The 18,185-nt window shown below is 32.2% G+C and overlaps 2 protein-coding genes across 3 annotated transcripts in view; one reads left to right on the forward strand and one right to left on the reverse strand.

Moving 5' to 3' along the window:
- Positions 1-14,734, reverse strand: part of LOC131851354 (endothelin-converting enzyme homolog) — a 47,708-nt gene extending 32,974 nt beyond the window's left edge. The window contains exons 1-2 of one of the 2 annotated variants that reach the window (XM_059201849.1): positions 14,641-14,734; positions 6,904-7,014 (exon numbers count right to left, since the gene is read on the reverse strand). In XM_059201849.1, coding sequence (XP_059057832.1) covers positions 6,904-7,014; positions 14,641-14,673 — 144 coding nt within the window. In that variant the 5' untranslated portion in view covers positions 14,674-14,734. Of the gene's footprint in view, positions 1-6,903; positions 7,015-8,396; positions 8,481-14,640 lie in introns of those variants that run through there. The other variant, XM_059201854.1, reaches the window with a different exon arrangement.
- Positions 14,735-15,215: 481 nt separating this feature from the next.
- Positions 15,216-18,185, forward strand: part of LOC131851318 (dihydropyrimidinase) — a 51,211-nt gene continuing 48,241 nt past the window's right edge. Inside the window, exon 1 of the mRNA XM_059201814.1 lies at positions 15,216-15,380. Within this exon, the coding sequence (XP_059057797.1) occupies positions 15,339-15,380 (42 nt within the window). The 5' untranslated portion in view covers positions 15,216-15,338. The remainder of the gene's footprint in view (positions 15,381-18,185) is intronic.

The following is an 18,185-nucleotide window of genomic DNA, read 5'->3' on the forward strand; positions in this document are numbered from 1 at the left end:
TTTTCTCCACAGTGATATTTCAAAGCCCCTTTAAAATCGATTTCCTATAATTTTTCAGTTATTGTCAGATACAATGACGATCTGGTATTCTTGGCATGTACTCGGTTTGCGAGTGAATTTCGTTATAATTTACTGTTCATCGTTAATTATATTTTCCCCTGACACAAAAACTGCCACAACTTAATCTGTACACTTCATAAAACTCATAACAAATATCTACGCTGTCCACATTAAGACTAATTCGAGAAAAACCCGACCAGTAGTGCCTAATTTTTAAACGACTTCTGAGAAAATAAGGAAGATTTCAATCAGACTGACTTTTGTGTTTTACCTCAGAACATTTTTAGGGGTAAACCGATTTAGATTATTCTTTTTTTATTTGAAAGCTGGTGCCGCACGTTTGGTCCCATACAATTTTATTAAGGGGGGGAAGGGGTTTGCTAGTAATATGGTTTTATGACAGCAAGCAAGCAATGTATGTCAGGTTGACCTCCACGCGGTTCCCTTGGAAATCATCATGATAAATTCGTAGTTACGAATTTACGTCACGTTGGGCTAACTGATCTAACTTCATGTTCATCCTATCATCCTCCACAGGTGCCCCGCCAGCGTAAACCGTTAGCGCAGGGGAGTGCACCATTTCATTATCATCCTTTAAAAAAAAAGGAGACATTTTTGAAACCAGTTGAAAATAACGTATCACTTTTAGATAAACGGATAGTAATCATTTTTAGAACAATTGTACTGTATTTCAATATTAATTTAAATAAAAAGTTAAATCTGCGTCACATATAATTTAGCCGTTCCCGCCATTTTACAATACAGACTCTATAAACTGCATATGCAGAGTATGTTATAAACATCATAGTTTAATTTATGTAATATCATGTTATCTGTGGTTTAATTATTCCAAAGATAACATAACATTACCAAAGACTATATATACATATACTATAATTGTATAGTAGGTGTATAGTTCTATGAACACAATGACAACAAATTATGGTAAGCGCCTCCCATATGACGCCATCAGTCAAGTGAGACGTGCGTAACACTATAACACCACCTTGTTCATACAAGTTCATTAAATGATGTATGCCGTGACGCAAGTTATTTTGTATCGATTTAAATATGTTTATTGATTAAAATATTTAAATAGGTAATCCTATATATACATTTCAAGGAAAAATATTAGTTACTATTTTAAGCAAACTAGTGGTCTAATCAAGTCATATATAACACATTTATAACTTACTAGCCGCATAAATTTGATAATATTGATATGGATAATGGGATAAAGTAGGGGAGGGGATTATTAGTAGTGGATATTACCCCATTGGTTCCCAGTTAACACTTCGTGGCCAATTCACCAGTAATTAACTACGACGATTTCCACGAAACTTTTTTTATAGCATAGGAGACAAACTAGCTTGCGGCGCATCTGATCGCAAGTGATTACCGCCGCCTATGAGCAACAACACCAAGGGAATTGCAAGTGCATTGCCGGCCTTTTAAGAAGAAAGCTCTTTTCTTGAAGGTTTTAATATCGTATCGGGTGAGTGGAAGTCAATCTGTCGTGATATATTGCTACGCAAGGTTGTCTGTAAGAGATTACTTTGAGCGATAATGCCTTTTGTTAACAAATTTTTGTATTAGCTCTTTACATATAAAATTGGCGTTTTGTCGTACTGGCCACTTTGATCTCAAATATTTCCTCTTTGGTTAGGATTTCTAATTTCAAATTTATACTGCATTTGTGTTTCAAAAACCGTTATCCATAAGTTTTTTCCATCTTCGTTTTTTTCTTTGCGTCACTCAGTTTACAAAATAAAATATTGCGTTATTTATGCGTACGAATTCCGCCGTGACACCAGTGCTGCAGAAACCGCTCGAAGAATTAATGATGTGTATGTGAGTTCTTTATTTGTAAATATATTTTTATGCACAAAAAAGAGTATTATAATTAATATTAGGCAATATGTAATGGTACCACTAAGCCCCATTATTAATAAGCTCCAAGAAAGGGGGCGATCATTTCTAACGGGTTGTGCAATGATGGTACATTTACCTATATTTTAATCGGGAATTACTATATTTACTGTATAGTGACATATGATGACGAACAGACCGCAACAACTACTAACACGCCCAAGTAATCATTATTCATTACCAATGGAAATATACTGAAGAACAATAACTTACAGTGTCCCTACTAAACATATGGCAAACATGTGCCGCTAATAAGACGACTGCGAATCCGTCTGTCCGTCACGGAACGAACGAACAAATATGGAGTGTGAATTTGATATTTTTTATGTAAATAATTGTATACTTATACTATAAATGTCTTTTTGATAGAACGAATTGATGTAAAAATAATCTGAAAATATTGATGAAAAATTTTATCTACCAATGATACACCATTTTGTTAGTATACTTGTTAGACAAAGGTCTAACAACATACACTGTAAGTGTATATTTTACAATAATAAGAACTTTACTAACATTAGATTAGTAAAAAACTTACAAGATATGGGCATTGATGCTATAATAAGCTTATTTATTATTGTTATTATTAAATATAAATAATAAAAGACTCTTATTTTGTTTAATGCACAATTTCTGATAGTTTATGAGTGCTATATTTATTTTTTAATCTCTGAATATTTGTTTGTTTTCTTCTTTTTAGGTAATCAGATAACCCCAAATAAATAGGATAAGGAAGAAGCAGATGATGATGATGTAATCAGATAGCAAACTGACGGCCCGACTTAGAACGTCTATATCTAGTAGTTTGCTATCCTTACTAGAGAATACGATCCCGATTAGATTTTTAATCCCGGGACTTCGGGATTACTAAAAGATAATACCGGGATCAATTTAGGAATGCAGTGAAAAGTCAGTAAATTATTTTCAATCATTCTATTTTTATTTTGGTAATAGGTAATAGTTTTATCTTAAAGCTATATTAAACAAAAATTACTTCTAATTTCATTGAAGACTAATATTTGTATTATTTAGCGTAAACTTTGTTAGACTTTAACTTTTAAACACTTAGAGAAACCTAGAAAAATACCCTACAACTATAGGGATGTAAGACAAGTAGGTATGCGAAACCATAGATGTCGACAAATATGGTAATTCTTACATATCATTACAGTTCTTACAAAGAAATGTTGAACTTATAGCCAACGAAATATTTGCTACGAAATTCATATTTCAGATCGTCGTGAAGACGAACTTTTGTACATATTCACACACAACGCTGTTGCAAACTAATTCAATCAGCTGATTATCCAAGATAGCCGATAAATGTTAAATAGACATTAAGTTCGTTTCCTGCAAATCCTTTCATGCAAAAACACTAAATTTATGAATTCGCAAAAAAAATTGTTAATTCCAAAAATCCCGGGATTTTTGGGACCGAAATTTCGACCGGGATCCCGGGATCAAATCCTCTAATCCTGACTCATAGATACCACAATTTGAATTCAGACAAACATTTGTGTATCGATTTATTTTTCTGACAAATTCTCCAATAATGAACACACTAATAATAAATCAAATACATCAGAGAGATGGTAATACGATACATTGGAAATATACTCAACGAAATGTTTGTTTACCAGAATTAGACAGTAAAAAGTCGTCTGCCTAGGTACCACAGTCTTATCTACTTAGCCATCCCAGCAGCTTGCTTTGTCTGCTGTTTCGATTTCGATCTTAGTCTTCGTATTGGATATTTAATCCTTTATTTGTCAAATCATGGGTACAAATTAATTCTTATAATAAAATACTTAAAACACCTTATTTTGTCTAGTATGCCTGCAAAATACTTAAATAAACAACTCTGGACAATTCACGCCATCCAGTCCCAAGGTAAGCAGTGCTTGAAGTAAAAGGTGTGGTAAACTGCTAGACCAACAGGCCGGTAAGTATATAGTTTTTTTTTTAGAATCTGACACATTTCATGAATATCAAAATTTAGGTATACCAAATCATTTAACAAATATTCCTGTATATAATAAAAGTATTTTTTCCAATAACCATTTAATGAACCCTAACTTAAAGGATTTCAAATCAGGTCTAAAATCATTAATACATGTAGAACATTTTAGCACCTTATTTATTTAGGTTTAGGTTAGTTTGGTTGTTTTTTTTATTATTATTATAAATTTGTTTGCGCTTACCTCATCTGATGGTAAAGAATAGCAAAACCTAGAATGTAGTGCGCTTACCCAGAAGAAATCTATTCAGCATAAACATGAAGAATCCGGGGTTGCATTTCTTCGGGAACACGAATGGTGGAAGTGTGTTCTAGTCTTTGGCAGTGCATATTAGAAATGACGACGCGAACCACTCAGTACGAATATTAACGTGTTGTGTTTCTAGATTTATGCCTGCTATTGATATCAACCATAGTATATAAGATAACGTGATGTACGTAGTGCATTTATGTATAGGTGACGGGTACCGCTTACCATCGGGTGGGTCGTCAACTTTTTTTAGTTAGTTAGTTTTTTTATGTAACACATAAAAAGACTCGTAAGTGTTATATTCAACACGAGACGTCGGTAATTGACAATAGATCACCAACAAAATTATGTTAGTTTTAGATAGATAGATAGATAATAGTTTTTATTTGTATCTTAGTACACACACAATCTAGATATAACAATTCTAGTACCAATAACAGAATTTCTGCTTAGCTTGGTAGTGGATGGCACTGTGTGGTTTGTACGGTGTATGGAAATACAGAAATATTTAACATTTACAAATTAGATTCCTCAGAGAATCTAATTTATGAATTCGAGGAAAACAAAAATCTCTCTGATTATGACAATGAATAAGTTAAGTCCTACAATAATTATAAACTCTTTAAATAAAAGAAAGTTTAATATAATCAATCCACTGCGAATGGTATAAATAACATAATAAAACATCATGCAGGGTTAATATTGTTAAGAACTATTTGATATATGTAAAAGAAAGTAATTTGTTAAAAAAAATATGTACCTTTTGAATAAGGATTTTTTTTATTTATTATTATTATATTTTTGCATCATAAATCCATCTAATTATTTTATTTTATCTTTCATTAATGTCGGTAGTTATATTGAATCTAATTACAATTATTTATTTATTGGGTTTACGGTACTGCCCAATAATTATAATTATTTTCATTAAAATTTTATATCTCTAAAATAATAAGTACGCATGTGCCAAGCCGAGGCGGGTAATGTAGTATGGTACGGTAATTGAACAAAACCTGAAGAAATGTTCATAGCAATGAATAACGTTTGCTACTATTATTGCCTGTACTATTTATTTAGGCGCTAGAATTGTCTGTTGCCGATACTAAATTTTATTACTTTTTATAATTTGACATATTTCAAATAATAAATAAATGATATGAAAGCCTGAACGCAAGTTTAATTCTCACCATTGTCATTAAGATATTACTTAGTTCTATGATTGAGACGTGATCCCATATCAAACATCTGTTCAGTAACTTTTGTTACTTTTTGTTATAATATGGGGAATAAATTGCTTTCTGAGTAATTGATTATACTCAATTGGTGTTTTTCGTTATTTCAGGTTTATAAATAGTAGGTAATTACTCGTAGTGGTTTTTTTAGTTTTAAAAAAACATGTGTATAGGAACATGGCTTATAAAGCACGCTCCTTGGCTGGTCAGATATAGACGAGACAGGGGCAGCCGCGGTAAAGTGTACCGTGCTGTATTTTCGTATATCATAATAATAACTATATTATGTATACGTATACAAGGGCATTGATCCTGTTTTTCAGCTGAATACTGAGTAACACATGTTTTTATCCACGTTCAACTGCGCATTTATAATTCATGCTAATATTATAAAGTTGAAGTTTGTTTGGTTGACACCAATCTCAGGAAATACTGGTTAGAATAAAAAAACTTAGGTAGGTCTTGGGTAGGTCATCTAATCATAAAGGTTATAGTCCATATATCATTATGCTATGACCAATAACAACATCAATGAAAAATATTGCAAATTTATAATAAATGAGATATAACGTAATTTTGCACACCGCTTTACTTCCGATGGTCGTGGTTTCATTTCCTCGCACGGTATAAACATTTGTATTCATGAGTATGATTGTTTGTATCAGTATGGGTGTTTTCTATGCATATTGTGTATGTATTTACAAAAAATAAGTATGTAAGTATTTATATCAGTTATCTAGTACCCATAACACAAGCTATGCGTAGCTTGGGACTAGATGGCGTTGTGTGAAATGTGAAATGTCCAGGGATATTATTATTATTATAGCGCGGTGGTGATCCTCACCACTGTATCGTTATACATATATGATGTGGTGAAGTGTCGCTACATAATTTATTGTTTATACTAGTATCTAGGTAGTGAGTATACCGGTGTTATGATTGTAGTATTTAGTGTGTATTAGTAAGTTTATTTGATAGTGTGCTACATAGCTTATTAATAACGCGTACATTCGACCCGGAGTCGGGACTTTATACTGTACTTAAATCTATGTTATCTGGAGAGGTACTAATGGAAGGGTATCGACTGTTGACTAATATATTACAAGTGTAGGCACATTATTATAAAATACTAGCTTTTACCCGCGGCTTCGCTCGCATAACTTCATTACTGGCTGTTAGATAGCGCTGAAGTAGCAAAATATTGATATTTTAATTTATTGTTTTTTATAAAAACATTTTTTTTTAATAAAAAGTATACTATGTTCATTCTAATATCTCCAAGAACATGTGATCAAAATTTCTTGAAGATCGGTTCAGTAGTTCTTGCGTGGAAGCGTAACAAGCTTCCCTACTTTTACATTTATAATATTAGTATAGATGACAAATTTGCATGGCATAGTTACATCATAACTTACCATGTGATATCTTATGTGAGTGCCACCAGACCGCACCCCTTCATTCAGTTGTATCGAACTGACGCTGCCAGCATCGTCGTCTATGAAGCCGGTCTTCTTATATCTTGCCATCTGGAAGAAGGTAGCATAGCATAAGTTAGCACGATATAAAGAAAGAATTTGGACTGTTCTAGCAAGAAAATCGTCGAGCAAGAAGTGTAGGAAGACAGAAACAAAGATGGACAGATGACATACAGAATAGTAAAGATTATATGCACACTACTATAGATATAATCATGACTATACATAATTATATCGTATCTCTATATATTTATGCTACCTTAGTACTCTTAAGTGGATTTATATAAAATGCAATCAGCGTTCTCAGAAATTAATTTTAATTAACTATTGTCTCATAACACATTTTTTCAAATTAGGGAAGTAGGTCGTAAGAAAAGAACAAAAAAGTTCAATTGGTACAATGGTACACACTAGTTGTTCCGCGTCTTCATCTGCATAAACTTCCACCCCTATTTCTCCCCTGATTATTTCTTGACATAAACGGAGACTGAACGGATCTAAGCGAAATTTGAGGTAGGCTATATTAAATTTGGAGATTCATTCAGTACTGATATAGTAACAAACATAGACAAACACACTTCTGAAATTGTAATATTCGTATAAATTTTTATAAATGGACTTAAATAATGAACTGAATCTGAAATAGGTCATCAATTCAAATATAACAACAAAGTAACGTAACGACAAGTATCCAATGATACTTAATTACAACGTGTTGACTCGTTTTATATAACTAGTTTTATATGTGCCACGTGTCTGGGAACAATGGTCGAGGCAGCCGTACAATTAACAGCAGGATAACGTCGGTATTAATTTACTTGTACTATTTTATACCGGAACCACGAGTTAAATGCCCATTTTTAATGGAAGGTGCACCATATTTGCGAGGATGCTGCTTCTTCATCCACCTTCGGAATCGCAGCTGATGTTTACTTTTTAATACATTATAAGTTTTTTTATTATACTATGAGGCAGGGAAACAGGATACAGCCCATCTGACTGTAAACGGTTACTGTGGCCTATGGACACCTGAAACCAGGGATATGAAATTTCGGATACGGATAGGTTTCAGATATAGGACTGATTATTAGACCGGATACGGATACGGATGCGGATGTGAAATTGTCGGTGTGTGTCGGTGGTCTAGCGTTTTAGGACACAGCTATACTTCCGATGGCGCAGGTTCGATTCCTCGCAGGGTGCAAACATTTCTATTCAAAATAATCAAGTATTATTGTTTGTCTGGGTGGGTATTTTCTATGTATATGTATGTAAAAAAAAGTATTTATATCAGTTGTCTAGTACACATAACACAAGCTCTGCTTACCGTGATCCTAGATAGCGTTGTGTTAATTGTACAGGGTTATTTATTTATTACAGTATATAGTTTTTTTTTCGAACAATAAACAATTATTCCTGTACATAGTACCTACCGTATATTTCTTATAGTATCAACAGTATATGCGATCACATCTGTGTAACAACTAAACGATGACGTAAGCAGAATTCCTTTACTTTTAGAAAAAAATCCTTTTCTAATCTACGCAAAGCCGTATAAAAGTACTATAAAGCTAATTCAAACAAACAAACAGCTTTAGATCTCAATACTGCGCACGCAATCACCAAACGGTAAAACGTAACTGGGGACTTTATACTGGTATAGTAGGTACATTTAAACTTTTGCAAGAAACTCGGCGACTACGTATATATGTTGTTTATTTTCAGTGTTGCCATCATAGTGGTTTTACCACTAGAAATGGTGAATTTGACTGGACTTTTTTTTATGGATGATTTTATGGTTCACGCTGACGGAGCACCAGTCGATAGTAGGATGAGCGTGAAGAGGTCAGGTAGCCACCATGGCAAATGGCAATTTAACACCATGGTTTTTTGTAAATACATACATAGAACACATGGAAAACGCCCAAACCAACACAAACATTTATACACATGACATACAAATGTTGGCATTATGGGAAGAATAGCACCCGCGACCATCGGAATTAAAGCAGTGTGCTAAATCGCTAGACCACCGAGGTTGTTAATTCATAAGTTACTCATTGAAGTTAATGATTGAATAACTGAGCTATGGTAGAATAATGGACTGTTAACTGTAACTGTTTGTATGCTAAAGGTTCACATAAAAATTCAGGAACTAGGATTATTTTTTTTACAGAATATGTTGTTTAAATTTAAATATGTCAACATATAGGTTAAAGTTGAGAAAATATGACCCAGAGTGGCGAAATAAGATTTTTAAGTATTTCGTATATTTATTTTTTTAATAATATGGTACCTAGAAATGTAATCAAACCAAAATTCTCCAGCACACGAACATAGTTAAAAATTTTATATTTAATGCAAACTTTGTATGCAAAGTTGTAATGTGCTATAGAACAGGTTTTTGGCTGTTTTAGAGAGTTAAGCTGGTATTAATTAGTCTTCAATCAATTTCAATTCATCTCTGACGGTAAGAATATTAGTATCACAGGTACAACAAGACTGGTAAACAATATGATGACTGATATGATGGATAGCATCATAGACATCACAGTACACACTGTGACGCCCGTACCCGTCATGCATTGTTATTACTAATTACTGGACCAATAACCTTACTATTTGTTTTACTCAACAATTCATTCAACTGCAGTCTAGTTTCAAAGCAAACAATTATGATAAAAACGGATGATATCTTCTGCATACACAGAAATTTAATAGCATGAAATATATATATGACATGTATGTAAAATAAGAAACATTAACTAACCCTGAACTATTCACACAGCGCCATTCAGTTCCAAACTAAGCAGAGCTTGTCATGGATACTAGACAACAGATAATATTAAAATGTAAAAACAAAACACCCATACCAATACAAACAGTCATATTTATGAATACACACGCTTGTGTGATGCGAAGATCTAATCTGCGACCTGAAGATCACAGAGGCTGTCTAAATTAATCATTATATGCCATATAATGCCAATAAAGGCGCGGACAAAAGTTAGTTAATGTTACTAATATTACAAACGAGAAAATTTGTGAGTATGGATGGATGTTTGTTACTCTTTCACGCAAACACTACTGGATTTCACTCAAAAACTGACGGATTCTGATGAAACTGTATATATCATGTGGGTGAAACCGTGGGCACAGCTAGTAATAAATATTCATAGCTTGTTATCGCCTTTTTGAAACATAAGATTAATTGGCAGGTTTTGTGGAAATACAGATGTATGTGACGTAAACTGATCACCCTTATTCTTATAAAACGGGATCAGGAGACTCCTTCTCCAGTCATCGGGCATTCCGTCAATCAGAATTCTGTTGAAGAGTTTTGTCAGGAACATTTAGTGTAAGTAACAATGTAGTTTTTAGCAATGGATACTGTTATTCAAGAGGAAGGATTATATATGTAATACATATACACTCGAGCGAAACCGGGCTAGATTATATATGACAAGGCTTTGTATTTAAAGTATTGCTATGCTGCGTGATGATCTAAAACTGTTGTTTTCTTTAACTGTCAGTTTACTTAGTCTAGTGAACGCCTGAGAAAATTCTCAGACTTCTAAAATTAGTTTCGTATGTTCATTGCTGTCAGTCAATCACTGGATTAGTTTCTTAATTGTTTATTTGGAGTATCTAACGGAACCACAGTTCACAGTATACATAATATATATATATATATAGACATGAATGCAATATTTTCTCACTTACGAACCACTTTATTTCTTTTTATTCGTTCCAGAATCTTATTAATATTGTAAACACGAAAGTTTGTGAGTATTGATGTATAGATGATATTGAATGAATGTAAGTTTGTTACTCTTTCACGCAAAAGCGGATTTTGATGAAACTTTTTAGTAATATAGGTTCCACATCAGAATAACACATAGGACGAAATATAATGATAAATACATGTAAGTGTGATGCAGACCAAGTGAAAATAAATAAACATTTTTTTTTATTTCAGTATAAATTGTTATTGGCATTAGTTAAAGCACAGATAACATAATATTACATATTAAAGTAAAAGCACATGCAACGACTCGTTCTTCGAAGTAACAAACACTGTATATAAACAGGGCCAGATTAACTATCAGGCAGAAAAGCCCTATGGGCTCCGCAATGCCTAAGGGCAGGAGGCAAAGGGTTCTAAAAATTTCCTTTGCTTTTAATGTTTTATACAGTAAAAATATATTTCTATTTGAATTCTCAATGACAGTCGGTATTGTTTTATTGTTTTGTTGCACCGCAAGCATTGATGTTGATGAACTACTTCCATCCTATTTAATACAGAGAACTCTCTAGGATAATATTAGAACTAATATTGTAAATGTGTTTGTGTTCAAGCAGTATTCTAAATTTCATCAATATAAGTACAAAATAATTTTCAGTATTATTTTCCCGATTTTGATTGCGTTGCAATTTCTTATTGTAATCCATCCCTTATAAGGACAGAATTACAGAACAAAATTCAGGAAGTGCCTCATGGCGCTAATGTAACTATACTGGAGACTCGGATATGAATCTATAGTGAAGTTCCTTACACGGAAATAATGCATCCGCTCCCCTTACTCAACAGCTTACAATCCAACAGAACATTTATGGAGAGTGAGAGTGTAATTAACTCTTTATAATAGATAAGTAATCTGCCTATGGTAAGAAAATAAAAAAAAAGATGGTAGGACGAAGTGGATTTGGGTTTGAAAAACAATTAAAATGGCGTGTGTTTTTTAATAAATATAAAAAGGCTATTTGATTTTTAAATTGTATTTTATTCACAAGGTGTCTCACGGACGGCTCGGACACTACAGGGAGAGCCATTAAATAACAAGAATATTTGGATATATAATAATAACAAATCGATTGGAGTTTCAGATTACCAGTTTCCCATTTTTCATACAATTATGAAGAATGAGTCTCGGATTCAACAATAATAATATGCCCTTAAAATTTATTGCTATAAACACTGGAATCATTCCACGCAGAAAGCTTTTTGCAATCGAGATAAGATACGGATAAGCATTGGCTGATAGAGACGAATCAATATGCGAATAAACTGATAAAGTCCATTTGATTTCACCTACAACAAAGGTTATTAACGAAATGAAATTAGAATTAGACGAAAAGATCGCGGAGATGAAGATAATGCTTCTGTGTTTTACTACTAAAAGATCCGAGATTGTTTAAATTTACAACTGTAAACAATATAATTTTGATGTAAAAGAACAGGTATAGGTTGTCATCTATTCGTAAAGATGAGATATTATATCTACTTGTTATAGGGTCATATATTCTTTTTGCTACTTACTCTTCTGAAGGTACACAATATTGATCTACACAATTCGTAATACGAGTTATCTTATCGATGACAATGTACTTATTGTATCATCTTCAGCTCAAGAGTTCTAATAAAATTGTTGGAATTATTATACCCCTTAGACTTCTGGATTGCTCTTAGATTTGTAGAAATACTATTAAATCTAACAGAAATCAAGTCATACTATACTGAGTAATTATCTTGATTATTCTCAAGATAACTGTATTTTTCGGACCCTTTTGACACAAAGTTTGCTAGATCAATTTTCCACCTATTTCTCCAATTTTGCAAAGGTCTAGTAAGCAATCTATTTCCACCCATTTCTACAATTATGTTAATATGCCGAGAGCATTTTTCGAGCATTGTATGAGCACTTTTTCGTATCTCGACTGCATTCACGTAGTACCTATCTATCTTTTAGCTAGTCGTTACTCTTTTACAACTTATCGAAAGCTATAATCTAGCTCTTTGTTTGATTTGTTTGCACTCTTTTAGTTTATCTCTGTTTTTATAGATTCATTTGTATTTTTGTATTATTATTTGCTAAATTTCATTTGTAAACACGATACAAGTAATTCTTTTATTGCTCTTTTATCTAAACTTATTTGACTCTATGTTCTAGTTTAAATTCTACCTTCTTTGTTATTTCAGCTCTGTTTCGACTTGAACTATTGTTTTGTAATGTTTTTGTTTTAATAACAGCTACGAGCGTTCTACCTGCCTTACTCTTGGAAAATTTTTATAAAAAAAATCGACGTTACAAGACCTATATTATATTACCTTTGAATTACATATTAGGATGTTTCTAGTTTCGTATTTCGTAGTCACTGAAATAATAACGATATCAGTTTATTTAGCTCTCTTGATTGTGTTTTAGTAATTACCTAGATAGGTTTAAAATCGAAAATACAAGAATATACTAAAATATCATACAATTCTAAGCTGTAGTGCGTTCTTTCCTTTTAGTGTCTTCTTTTAACTCTTACTTTACTCTCGGGGGAAAGAGGGTTGTTGGTGTACTGGCTGTACCCGGCATTAAATTTATAGCCTATATGTTATTTTGATGTACCGTACCGTGTACAGTAAAGTTTTATCAAAATCCGTTCAGTAGTTTTTGCGTGAAAGAGTAACAAACATCCATCCATACTAAAAAACTTTGGCATTTATAATATTAATAAGATATTATACGAAAATATATAAATTTATTATTTCATACATCTTATTGTAACCTCATCGGCTACTTTGAAGATCAGGTTCAATGCAATCAGAGTGGATCTATAGATAAAGCAATAGTGGAACATAGATTATTTCTTATCAGCAAGGTTTCTAAATAATGACTCTTTTGATGCTGTGTTAGAGCACCAAAGACTGTCTCGATTATGTAGATACTGTCCTAGATACTAGTACACTTTCTAGATTTTTTTTTTATTATATATGGAATGTATATGGTAATGTATAGGTACATAATGGTATGGTGTATTTTTGTTATGATGGGATTTCTTTCAGTAAATATTTCGTGATTGCTTTGCCAATTACGTTATTTTCTGATTTTATTATTATTTATTTATTCTTAAAAAAAAATTTACTCGATGTTAGTCCTTTTTTAAAGTCCTAATCGCTTATTTAAAAATTAAACACTTCCTAAATTATACCTACCTATAAAAATATATGGATAGATATAATTAAAAAAATCATAAATTTATAATTTTTGTATAACTACTATTTATTTGCACCAAAATAATAAAAAATTATAGAAATTTTAGTTAGATATTTAAAAGACCTGTGTTAGAGTTAGTTTTATTCTACCATTCATTCGGGACGTGTAGACTCATCACAAGAAGAATGAGCAAGAAACTTGAGTGTTGCTCTTTTAAATAAATATATGAATTGAAATTATTTCCGAAAATTATCACAAGAACGGGAAATTACGGATCAAAACGGATGAAAAAGCTGAAAACAGCTGCAAATAAATTAATGACAAGATGACGGATAAAATTCTATGACCGTGAAAGAAATACCAGATTAAACCATTCAGGGTAACAACGGAATGGTTGAACAGGTTTCATTTTCATTTTATAATTTTTTTTATTGTACATTAAATGATGTTTAGATAATTATGTTTTCAACGGTTCACCATTTTCCAGAAGCTGTATTAAATATTTTTTCACCGAGTGCCTTTACATAAAGCGAATAATGCTTTTGAATCGGTTAGTAAACACGAAATTATAGTTTCTTGCGATTTGTAAATGTTTGTATGGATGATAATACATTTCTATTTATATTACAAAACGTAAACGCAAGAAACCATGAAAATACTCATGGTTTAATGTCAAGACAAAATATTTTACCGTAATTCCAGGTTTCAGATGTAACGTTGGCATATGTACGAGATACGCACAAACCACTGCACTATGTATAACAAACCGCGGTAAATAATAATTAAAATTATATTTTTTATTATTCACTGGCCGCGAATATTTCGGGCGCGAAAAATCGGTAACACCCGAGGCATGTTTCGATTGAATGTTTTGGTTCACTCGGTTTCGTTTCTCGTCAAATATAATGATCGACGTAAAATTTATAAAAAGCGCCATCTATGCAACTTCACTGAAACAACATAACTATTAAAAAAATCTGTTAATCGGTTTTGTTCAGATATTTATGTGAAAGTATTTATTAAAAGAACTAAATAATAAGTTTTTATATCGTTCCATTTCAAATTAAATGAATACATGTTTTACTATATATCAGAAAGTTAGTTGCACCTTTTTTTTACTATAATTAGTAAGAGTGACATCTGTTATCTTTCTTTGAAACTACAGAGTTCGAATTGTGCTGCTGTCGAGATCACTAAGTTTTTACGCTTGCGCACAGGAGGGGAAATCTAGTACGACTCAATGAAATATGAATAATCAGTACGCATTCGTCGATAGTGTTTAATAGTGGTGCGTACATAAAAAGATCGACAAATTAATACCGCGCTCCGGTAATAAATCGGATTTTTAAGAACATCGTGTGAGTGAATTTGTGATTGGATTTCGTGACAATGGCTAGCGCTCCAGTAAAGAAAGTGCCTATACATTTGCAGGTAAGTCTTCAACACCTGTTGTTTTTCTGTAAATTCGCAATAAAAAATAATTGAACTGGGTACTTTGCAGCTTTTATGTTTTCTTGTAGGACGTCAACCCTTTTTATTTAAAATATTCACTTAATATATGCTATTTTTATTGTAATTTATTCTGTGTGAGTCATGTATGACCTAATTTTAGCGAGTATTGTCGAGGTTGTCGGTGCTTGCAGATGGGTGTATGAATAGATTTTCCCACCGGCTTTTTTGTAGGTATTTCAGATAACGTGAAGATTTCATATTTACGGTATGAACTATCTTAATATTTCGTGATAGCTATGTATACTTCATATCGCAATTACTATTTGCGACCATTTTACTGTAGATTCCTAGGTACCTATTTACGTTACTGTAAATCGACTTTCTTTGATGGACATATTTGTCGACGAAGACGTCGCTGAATAATCACTAATTACTCATTTATAGCATTTTAGACAGATTTCATGCAATATTTTTCATGTTAATCTTGTAATATCCATTTCAGTTAGTCAAATGATTTCGAATTTCAATCCAAATTTTAGAAATAGGTATATTATATGTACTAGCAGTGACAAATAAATGAGAACATAATATAAATGAAAATGTAGGCACATAAGACGGTCTTATCGCTAATGCAATCTCTTCCAGACTCCAGACAACCTACCTACGTTCCATGAAAACACTTTTCTTCTAAATCGATCACGTGATCGCGCAGTTTATAGCAAAACCGAGAATTTAAACCTCTTATAGGTACGTTATCAGTTTCCTCTTAGCTTGTTTGGGAATGTTTTTCAGTATCATAAATACTTTCGGCTTAGTACCTAACACGTGAACATAAAACTCGACGAAGCTGGGAGTAGCACCAAGTATGAAATAAAATAATATATTACTTACTTAGGTACTATAATTAAATATTTGTTTATTTTTCTGTTAATCCTTTCAATACATATCAATAAAATAAGCACAAAACAACATAATTAACTTGTATTCTTAAAAAAATTAACATTTGAAAATTAGATCAAAAATCGATAGTAATAGTCAGTTTAGAACAAAATTATCGAAATTAATTCAGATTTTGTGAAGTTATTACGTACGTACCAATCTAAAATAATAAGTAGAACTATCTAACCACAAAAATCTCTTCCGATAACAGTTTTTTTTTCGTATAATTTAGAAAAGCGTGATGTCTTTGAAGTGTAGAGTTAGAATGTTACAGGTTACGGAAGCATGTCAAAATTCTCGAATTTCATTTACCTTTTGCAAAGTTATTACGCATCGATATAACATAATAAAATCACTACTTTTTTTTTTAGTACAGACAGTTTTGTTAATCCTGTAAAGAAAAAAATAATATGTTTATTCAACAGATAAGTTCTTTTACATTATTATAGTTATATCTTATTTATTAAGCTCTGTTAGTTTAAAAAAAATATAGAATACATAAGTGGTATTTTTGTTTTAAACAATGTTCTGTTCAATTTTTATATGATTTTCTACTTACAGTAGAAAATCATATAAAAATTGAACAGAACACATAATTCTTATTTATAATAAAAAAATATAATGGTACTTTTGATCTCAGATTTATGATTAGCATAATATCCGTCCTTGAGTGTGAATGACCTCAAAATACAGTACCTCCCTATACATATATATGTATGTTTGTTGGACCTTTGTTGCCGACTGGACGTGACATGCGCAGTGGATACAGGATTTGCTCGCTAAGGTTTGGCCCAAATGGGTGTCATCCGTTGTAATTTTTTGTCTGAGACATTAAAACTACGGTTTTTGTAATATTATCTTTGCATAATAAAATCGTAACCAGGTACAGTCAGCTACATATAAATCATATCAGTATTTTTATTTATGAATATTTATTTATTATGTTTATGTGGTTGTACTTGTGTGTACATACTGCCAATTGAATTAAAAATATAGCTGTTTGTAATTCATGTTAATGTCAATAATATATTCGCGATAAATGTGTATTATTATTATAAATGGTGCTCCCGCCTGCGCCAACGATATACGGGGGCTTGCGGGGGCAATGGAAGGTAACATGAAGTCAGGTACGGTTAACCCATCATGTGGAATTTAACACCCTGGTAAACCACGAATTAATCACAATGGTTTTCAGAGGTGCTTGGAGGTCGACCAACAGTACATTGTAAGGTCTATTACTCTAAGACTAACTATCTCCGTCCCCTAGAATGGTCAGTGTAAACAGTGTTGGATGAACTTAGCCCTTCGTGACGAATTCACTAATAATTAACCAAATTTGTTTAATGAGACACCGCGAGGAGGTCGAGCTTTAATACCACATTCTTACCTGACCACAAGTCCCTATTACCCTATTACTAACAATCCCCTCCCTTCCTATATTACTTAGTCGAATTAACAACTAACTCGCTAACATTAACCTTGAATTATAAAAATAGATACATTAACAAATGTTCAAGAGCTCAAGCTGAGCCATATGTGATAAGATTTATTATAATAATAGCGGGTCGTGTGTTTGGATATAAATATTTTAACTATTATTTATAGAAAATAAATATACTCTTAAGTATATTTGTAAACACAAGAGATTATGAAAGTTGTGCTTGACTAGTTGTAACCCGCGACGCCTATTGATTTTAATTTAATATATTTGTAATGTTGTAACTATAGACAAGACGTATGTAATTTTATTTATTGTTTAATAATTAAACGACATTAAAAAGGTCGACGATAGGCTGCATGTCGCAGCCTTTCTGCATACAAAATATGCGACTATGAATATATTCT

Source organism: Achroia grisella, unplaced genomic scaffold (assembly GCF_030625045.1).
Source record: "Achroia grisella isolate CSIRO2021 unplaced genomic scaffold, CSIRO_AGI_Agris_v1 utg1174, whole genome shotgun sequence".
Lineage (NCBI taxonomy): Eukaryota > Metazoa > Arthropoda > Insecta > Lepidoptera > Pyralidae > Achroia > Achroia grisella.